Source organism: Anabas testudineus, chromosome 6, assembly GCF_900324465.2.
Source record: "Anabas testudineus chromosome 6, fAnaTes1.2, whole genome shotgun sequence".
In the NCBI taxonomy this organism is placed as follows: Eukaryota; Metazoa; Chordata; class Actinopteri; order Anabantiformes; family Anabantidae; genus Anabas; species Anabas testudineus.
The window spans coordinates 5,419,424-5,428,830 of NC_046615.1; the positions used below are offsets into that span (position 1 = coordinate 5,419,424).

The 9,407-nt window shown below is 41.9% G+C and overlaps 1 protein-coding gene across 1 annotated transcript in view; it reads left to right on the forward strand.

Annotated features, from left to right (window-relative positions):
* si:ch211-212o1.2 (TMEM189_B_dmain domain-containing protein) overlaps window positions 1-1,627 on the forward strand; it is a 29,978-nt gene extending 28,351 nt beyond the window's left edge. Inside the window, exon 6 of the mRNA XM_026366566.1 lies at window positions 1,418-1,627. Within this exon, the coding sequence (XP_026222351.1) occupies window positions 1,418-1,539 (122 nt within the window). The 3' untranslated portion in view covers window positions 1,540-1,627. The remainder of the gene's footprint in view (window positions 1-1,417) is intronic.
* The last annotated feature ends 7,780 nt before the right edge of the window (window positions 1,628-9,407 follow it).

Below are 9,407 nucleotides of genomic sequence, written 5' to 3' on the forward strand. Positions count from 1 at the left end.
GGACTTCACAGGCAGAGGGGGGATGGAGGACAGGGGAGAAAGGGAGGGCGAGGGGAGGGTGGGTAGGAAGCAGGGATTTGGAGGAAGGAAAAAAAAAAGTGGGAGCGTATGGTGGAGAGTTAGAAGGAAAAGCAGTGAAATCAAATAAAACCTCTGGCTGCTTTACTGTCTTCCAGCAGAGAGAGGGTCAATGGAGGGACACACACACACACACTCTCTCACACACACACACACACACACATCCCTGCAGCTATAGTATGCACCCTATGCAAACACCTCATGGGTGGTGATGTGTAAGTATCGGGAAAGGGTTGCCTAAGTACACACGGCCCACGTGGATGCCAGTATTTGCTTCTCATCCGTGTGTGTGTGTGTGTGTGTGTGTGCGCGCGCGTGCGTATGTGCGACATCTTCTTTTATTTCTGCATTTGTTTGCTTAAGTTGTTGACTGTGCGGGCTTACAAAAGTAAAACTGCATTTGTGCAAGTGCTTTAGTCTGCATACAAACATAAGCTGTGTGTGTGTGTGTGTGTGTGTGTGTGTGTGTGTGTCTTTGTTAATAATAGTAAAATAGCTTTTCAGCTCAAACCTCGAGAGACTGCTCGGCTGCTTCTAAAGCAGTGGCGCTTATACGCTTATACTAAGATGTGCTCGTGTGTGTATGTCAGAGCAGTCATGTGTACATGCAAATGTACTTTGGCCTGCAGCTATACATACATGCATGTATTTAACTTACACAGACACACACACACACACACACACACACACACACATGACTATTATATTACTGTCAACTGCACAAGAAGACAAAACCAGAGGTGTGTGATTGTGTGCTTGCATGTTTCTCTGCAATAGTAGGGGCTAAGTATGTCTCGTGGGAGATTTCCCCCATCCTTTCACCCCCCTCGAAATCTAGTCTGTACATGATGATGAGATGAAGAGAGAGAAAGACTGAGAGGTAGGAGAATTGAGGATTAGGGTGCAGATGGAGATAAACGAGGAACAGAAAGAAAACAGTGGAGGACAGAAGAGCGAAATCTGAGGTGATGAAAGTGAAAGAGACATAAAAGAAAGGAGTTCAGGGTGTCTCGACTGAAAAGAGTGGAGGGGAGATGATTCGGAACAGGTTGGTGTGATCCAGTCTCTAACCTGTTGGAGCAGTGGCCGAGGTCCCAGACAAAACAAATACCTGAATGCAGGAACAAGACTGGACTGATCAGCCTTAAGCTACGTTCACATTATTAGCTCAAATCAGATATTTACTCAGATGCGATTGTTCTGTGTTGATGGTTCACATTCATCTCTGTCAGTAGTCTGAATCCAGCTCCAGTGTGAACATATAAAGGCCCTGAAAGGCCTCATAAATGCAGATTTAACTGACTGACCGACATCTTCCTTCCTTTATCATTCCTCCCAGGTTGGTGTAACTACCCGTTGGATCAGCTGGGGTTTTGGAGACGGATGGAGCAATTGATCGAACGCGTGACGGGGCAAAAACCTCGATCAGATGACATGGCGTGGGCCAAGAAGACCGACTGATGAACACAAATACCGAGAGTGAAGGATAGATGGAACACACTGAAAGAGAGATGGATGCAGAGAAATACACACGCAATTTCACATTTTACTCATGTCTCTGTGCTTCTTGCTTTTTTGCTTTAGAGCAAACATTCAATGAAAAAAAAGAAAGACGGTGCAAGTGATTTTTTTGGTTATCTGCTGGAGTCTGTAGTGTAACAAGCTTTGAACGTAGGTGGTGAAACCATTACTAGATGCTAACTCTGCTGTAACAGCTCGTAGGCCTGTTTAACCAATGCCGTGTGTGTAGGTGTAGGAGGTTTCTGGAGGTTGGGCTCTCCAGGAGTGACACCACGTTGCCTGTCGCAGGCAGCTCCTTGCACCACACACATATAAACACACACACGCGCGGACACAAAAGGCTTGGAAATCACATATTGCGTCACCGTCTCCTTTGATTCCTTCTAGTCTTTTATTTTTTCCTGTGATAACCTTGTTAACTTTCCAAAGCCCCTATAGAAACAGCATCGCCCTCTTTAAATTCTTGTGGCTGCATTTACACACAAGAAGGAAAAAATATGACGGTCATGTGCTCTGAATTCATGATTTAAAAATCACACACAGTTATATAGTTAAAAGGTTAAAGGTCTAATTCAATTTTGTTTTGTGCCAGGCAAGATGCGACTGGCCGACGACAGCCATGTTGAAAACGTTTGCTGAAATACTTACTGTAGCTTCCATAATAACTAACACGGCACTAATGTACTGTATAAACATGTCAGCATTCACGTTTTACATGCACACACAAGTAAAATCATGCCGTCCACTTTTGGTTAGTGGTGCTCTGACAAACTTTCTCACTGATCTTTTTATAGTGGAATATGCTTCGGAGCGGTCCAGTTTTTTTTTTTTTTATACTTCTTTGTGGAGATTTTCACTCATCCTGATCTTGGTTATCCTAAAAGTGCTACCTAGTGGTAACTGGACTTTGGATTCTTGAAGGAACCTCAAGAACCTCAGTCATAAAGCACACACATCCAAATGCCACCAGACAGCACTTTAGAAATAAACGTATTTATGTTCAAAAGCTTCTACATTAATGTATTATAATAAATAAAATAACTTAATCTTTTGATTTATCTCTAAGACATTGTAAGAACATTTAATTAGAAGCTATATTTCACTTAAAAAGTTTTGAATTAATAGCAGATGTGATAAGTTAGTTAAAGTAAAGAAGCATTTAATCTTTTAGCACTTGCATGAGGCCAGACTGACTAATTGTCGCTTCTTATATGAAATACTAGTGAGAAGGAATCCACTAAGAATAAACATCTGTGCCCTCAGATGTTTGTCTTTCTCGACAGAGAGAACAGTGACCCAGAAACTGGTGGTTTAGCAAGTGAAACGAAGTGTAAAGTGTAAAGTAAGTAGCAAATGTGAACAAATCCTTACTCAACAGACTACTGCGACTATTATTTGCTGTCTTGCCAAGTGTGAGATGAAATAACTGAGACCACCCTCATGTCTGTACACAAAATATGAAACTACCGCCAGAGCTGAGTGACTCAAATTAATTAAATATTAAATTAAGACTGGAAGGTAAAATACCTGCATGTCTGAAGCATCTGAGTCTCATTAATTATATGTCACATGTTTGTGTAATTAAAAAAAACACTCTGAACCCCAGGGTTGAGGGTTAGATTCACCGTTCCCCACGATTCCTGACCCATCTTAAAGTGTCCCTGGAGAAGTCACTGAACCCTGAACCCGTGGTGCTTTAAGGGGGCAGCCTGCCCACAAAATATCTCTTCTAATTAAGATTTCGTCACCTTTTGATAGAGGATAGGCTGTTACCCACCCCCAGTCTGTGGGATACTCTAACTTACAGTGGGTGTCTATTGGCAGCAGCTTCTTATTTGACATACAGACATATTACCATAAAGGATTGGAGATTAAATTCAAAACAATTATTTAAGTGTGAAGATTCTCAGTCGTCCAGGTGAAGTTACCTGAGGGTCGAGTCATGGCGACTGGACGTCTTTCTTGTTTGATCGAAACGTTTCACTACTCCGTAGCTTCTTCAGTCTCAATGATCCAGTCCTTCAGTCCAGTTGCCACGACTCAGCTTCAAGACGTGTTTGAGCTTTCTTTCCCCACTTTAACGCAAAGTGCAGCAGCCTGGAGCTGTCGTTCCTGCAGGCTGGTCTTTTTTCATGAGAAGAAAATGAGCCCTAGATGTTTTAGCTTAGGTTTATCTTCTTATGATTTCCAAATCTTGCTTCTTCTTATTCTCTCTGATTACAAATTGATATTGTTTTTACTCAGTTCATAACAGCCAGACCACAACATTAAGCCCCACCTAATACTATTAATTTTATCATTACTGATTTAGGAAAGCTTGAAACCCCTTTTCGTATTACAAATACACATTTGAAGTTGCAGTTACCCACCTCACGTTAAACGTTCCGACTTGTGTCCGCATCCCACATCGTCTCATAGAAAAGACAGCATTGAGACAGCAACACCATTGGTACTGCTGTCTAACCCACTGTGCTGCAAATTTGCCTGCAACTGTAAATACTGAACACACAGCAACAGGAAATGTGTCCAAAAACATCGAAACCCAAATCAGAGAGATCCACGGAAGAAATGCATGGCAGCCTTTGTTCATCAGTGAACAGACGTGCAAAACGAGGATCGTACCTTTCATTGCACTGCAAAGCAAAATTGACTATCCTCTAGCAAAAGCTTTTCTCCAGGTTGCTTGTAGGTGAATGCGTATAACATCTGCACTGTCTCTGATTTGTGTTTAAATGTCGTACGTCGACACGTTTGCACTTTAGTTGGCTGTTACTAACTCAAGAGTCTTAGCTGCTTGAGTTGGGGTTTGTTTTCTAGGCTGAGAATCTCTTCAGTCACAGGTCAATAATAAGAGCACTTTATTGTTTTACTGAGTAAATGTCTAGAAAATGTGTTTTACAACCACCCGTTCACTCACAAGTGCACACGGACAGATCGAATCATGCATCTCACCTGCATGCACACACACACACACACACACACATAGATTAACCATTCACACACACTCACACGCTCTTTGTCACATTGTGTTCTGTTTGTTTTGTTTTTTCTTTCTTTCTTTTCTCTGGCTTTATAATTTTCTATTTTTTTATGAATGGATCAAGCCTTGTATAGTTAAAATTCTGACGTTCCATTTTGCAGCTCAACGCTCGCTGCTCGTCTTGCCTTAATGTTTTTATCTGCTCTTTGATTTAAATAAAGGTTTATTAACTCCACGTGGTCGTCTTTGATATCGAAAACATGCCACATGTTTGTAGAGGTCTGGTTTATCTCAAGGGTGGAGTTGGCAGGACACCACTAAGAGGTTCGAGAGGGCAGGTTTAGAGGTCTTATTCGTTCCATTAGTATCTCAAGCTTCAGTGCAGCGGGTAAAGAAGCCTGTTGGTACAAGAATATGTGCAGATTAAATGAGGATGTACGGGTAGAGGATGAGCACTTTCCATTAATCTTAAAGCGTGTTCTATCACGGCTCCAAAGTTTGAATTGAAGTGGAAAGCTACACGCTGTAGTTAAAAGCCACTGCTGAACCACCAGCGCCCTCTAGTGTCCATTTGAAGTTTCTACTCTTGATTCATATAGAGTGTGGTTTGGTGATAAGCAGAGGTCAGAGGGTCACACTGTTCTGCTCAGCGTCTCTTCCACTTGATCTCCCAGGTTAGTTCAGTGAGTCTCACTTTCTAGTGCTGCCTCCTCAGAAGGCTGCTGCAGGGGCCCCTGTGGATCCGGCTTAGAGCTGGAGGTAAGGCCAGGACGGGGGGCGGAAAAAAGAGAAGGTAATTATGAAGGAGAGGAGGACAGTGGAGAAGGTGGAAAGTGAAACGGCATCGTTATGTCAGTAAGTACAAGGGTACAGTTAGTAGGACTGCTAACGGTTGATGGTAGGGGGACAGTGTCCAGTCAATGTCCCAACAATGATCAAAAACACTGTTGTTGTTCTCAGCTAGATGTGAGTATATCAGTTATAGTTTCAGTTTAGCTGGTTATCATGGCTACATTTGCTAATAAGAGAGGCACAACTGAGGCTCATAGGAATGTCCTTAGTTACGTGGATGTTTCTGATCAGAACCCAAAGTAATGAAGAAATGAAAGTTTTGAAAATGAAAGTCTCACTCTGATGGGGAACCAGTGGATGTACAAGATTTCACAGCAGCCAGTGAATAGTTGTTAAGATAATCCTCATAAAACTGAAACGTCAATAGCAAGGATACATCCTCTGGGGGCCATGAACATCTATTTAATTTTTGGTCAGATAGTATGTATATATATATATATATATATATGTATATACAGCAATTGTAAAATAAAAATGATATATAAATATATATATTTATATGGTTTTTCTTTTACAGTATAGACCAAACATGGATCCTGTGGGTAATGCGAGGCAAAAACACGGTAAAAAATCGAATTAATTATTATTATTATTTCTAATTATTAATCATAATTCATCTAATTGCTGTTCAGACATACATGGCTAAAAGTGATAGAATTTCCACGCTAAGGAAAAAAACATTTATGACACCTCAATAAAAATTGGCATTGTGTCTATTAGACTAGTGAGATTACTAGAAGCAGTGATTGTAGGCAACATTATTTTAGCACTCACAGTGAAGGTGACAGGTGTGAAGGACAATGTCTGTCCCAACCTGTTTTCAACAAGTTGTCAGGTAGAGATTTATTATAACAACGTTTTCATAAGGCCTCTTTTAAGACAATAATGGGTTTCAAGGAATTAGTCCTTCTGAAAATCTGACTGCACCTTTTGGGGTTGTTAATATGATGGAAGTATAACAAAGAATTGTAGGTTAGCAGATCACACACACACACACACACACAGGCACATCGAGACAATGTCCATTATACGTGAGAGCGAACATGTGCACGCACACGCCAGGGAATGTGGCGTGTTGTTATCTCCCACGTCTTCATATAGCTCACAGTAAGAGCTCCTTTGTCATTCCCACATTACTGCCATCACTTCCACTGTTCCACCCAGCGCTAACAAGACACACATGCAGATAGACGTCCTCTCCTGCACACACACAAACACACACACACACACACACACTCTCTCTCCACATGGTGGTGACATATTGGATCTCACTATGCTGATGTGCTTGGCCGATCAGTGTGTCATGCTGGTAGCTATTAAAGTTTCCATCAGACATACTGAGACTCGGGGCTTGATGGCAACACTTGCAGCAGTTAGATGCAGGGACGTGAATGTGCAGCTTTGAAGCTGATACTTCATTATGATACAAAAGTTTTTTACCAAGCCATGGCTTTATGTAGCTGTGCACGCAGTGATCACGCACATAATATTAATGTCTATGTCGGAGTTAATTTAGTGTCGCAAAAGCTACTGAAGTTATCATTTTAATTTTTTAGAAATGAAACCACGGTGAAGTGCACGAGTCTAAAATCAGATTCAAAAGTCTGTGAACTTGAACCTGAATACAAGACTTTTGCCGTAGAGAGTTCAAAGTTTCAGGCTGCAGCAACGCAAACAAAGATTCAGCCCAACTCATCCCAGCTGGGTCTAAGTGGGTTCATCAGGGTTTGACAAGACAAAAGTGAAGTCAAAGAGTGGAAGTAACAGAGAGCCTCGACTCCCTACTAATGACATCTCTAAGCGAGGCTGCAGGTGACTTTTGTCAGACAGGGTGTGAGAATCCCACAGTGATTCTCGTTACAGATCGAGGTGTGTTCACACTTGCTTGCTGTAGCTTGCTGCGCGTGTGTGTGTGTGTGTGCGTGTGCATGAATGCATACGAGAACGTGTTTGTCTGTTGCGATCTTTGCATGATGTAGATGCATGAAAGTCAAATCCATCTGTGTGTATGAAGATTGAGGTGTGCGTGTGCGTACGTGCGTGCGTCACCTGCAGGTGCTTGTACAAGTGAGAAAGCCAATTATGAGACCTGATAGAAAAGCAGTGAGGCATTAAAGAGACTGACACTTTTAATACACAACCTGAGTCAGGATGAAAAAATCCTGAAGTTTTGTTTGCAGGATGTTTGCATGTATCAGGCTCTGTTTTCACTACGTGTGTACTCACACTTGCTAGTGGGATCAATTAACTGACTTGTTTTCATCACTGACTTGTTTTCATATTAAAACACATCTTTAGGGAAGAAGTTGCACTGATTTGTTTGGAGCGGTTCTTATATTCGGATCAGTGAGCACTTTAAAACTGAAAATATTATTTTAATAGAAATAGAGTCAAATGAAATAACACCTCAGATATTCAAATCTTCCTTTGATTGTTCAACAGTTATGGCTCCTGATGTTTCTGTTGAGTTGAGGGACTGTCACATAATGCCACAGAGAGGAGCTTAGCAAGGAAGCTGTTACAATGCCACCTGCTGGCTGCATTCAGAACACTAACACGACAGTATGTGGCCAGTTTTTAATGAAATATCTGTTGTTGCAGCTCAGAGAAACATTTGTTTTCACAGATTTCCATTAGCTCTCGAGCTCTGATGTAGACATTACACTGGTATTAAAGGGATTAAAATGCTAGAACTGTCGGAGTAAAACTAGGTTCTGTGCAGCATAGTTGTAAGTCAGGAAGTCACTGTCTACTCTTCCTGCCGCTGAAACATGTCATTTGCTGATTTGATGATAATAGGTGGCAAGAAGGAGAAGTGCTCTCACAGCTCATCCTGTAGCTGAAAGGTCACTCTGCTGCAGGCGGCGGGTCTCCACAAACAGCCACATATCCTTCAGTAAGTCACTGTGCTGTAAAGTTTAACTCAGTTTAAAATAAAAATAAAACAGATTGAGAAAACCAAAATCCAACATGTGCATAAATGTAACATATCAAACAGGAATGAGATCATTTACTTGACTGAAAAATGAAACTTATTTAAGGAAACATAATATGAGTGTTTCAACACATTTATTCTGATAATAATAAAAACAGTTCTGTTGCTGCTACACGTGATAAACATTTGACAAGGTTACCGGGAGCAGCTCCAACAGCAGCTACGCCTGCGAGGCCTTGGTGGCAACAAAAAAGTGCACTTCTATAATATGATGGTTTCCCTGTGATCTGTAAACAGGCTTTATTTATCTAATATTACAATACCATATCTAAAATAATTAGTGGCACCATGGTAATAACTATCAGTACATGGTCACCACGCAGTGCGTTTCTGTGCAGGACCCTGCTACACAGACGCGATGACGATTAAAGTAGAGTTACTCATTACTGTTGATTTTGCTGTGACAGCAAAAACAGAGTGGTATGTAAACAACATGACAGGTTTAAAGCCACACTCCAAATGTGCCTCATGCTCCTCTGATAGCGTGTGAACAGTTAATTTAGTCGCAGGTTGTGCTGGTACTCGGCAGTGCAGAGGGTGACCACCGGGTGGGCGTGATGGGTGGGGGAGAGGGGAGTGAAGGGGATGTGGAGTCGGGGTGGGAAAGGGTGCGTTACTGGTGGGACATGGGACCTGGTGATGAATAGCTGACACAGGACTACAGGGACAGAGCACTGTCAAGCTGTCAAACCAGTCCCAGTCACACACACTGGGAATGCTAATTAGACATGTGCATAATGTGTGTGCGTGGGTGACAGTGACTGTCCGTGTTATAGGTGACATAAGCAATTATGTATGGCCCTGGTGGGTGAGGGGAAAAAGGAAATTCCTCCCTCCCCCCTCCACACACAAGGGAACACTATAGCTAATGATAAAAAAACACAGGCCCCAAACTCCCTGTGTTAATAAGTGAATCTATATTAAGTCTTGATCATTTACAAGGACGCGCACCCATAGTTTGAATTATGGATATGATGCCGG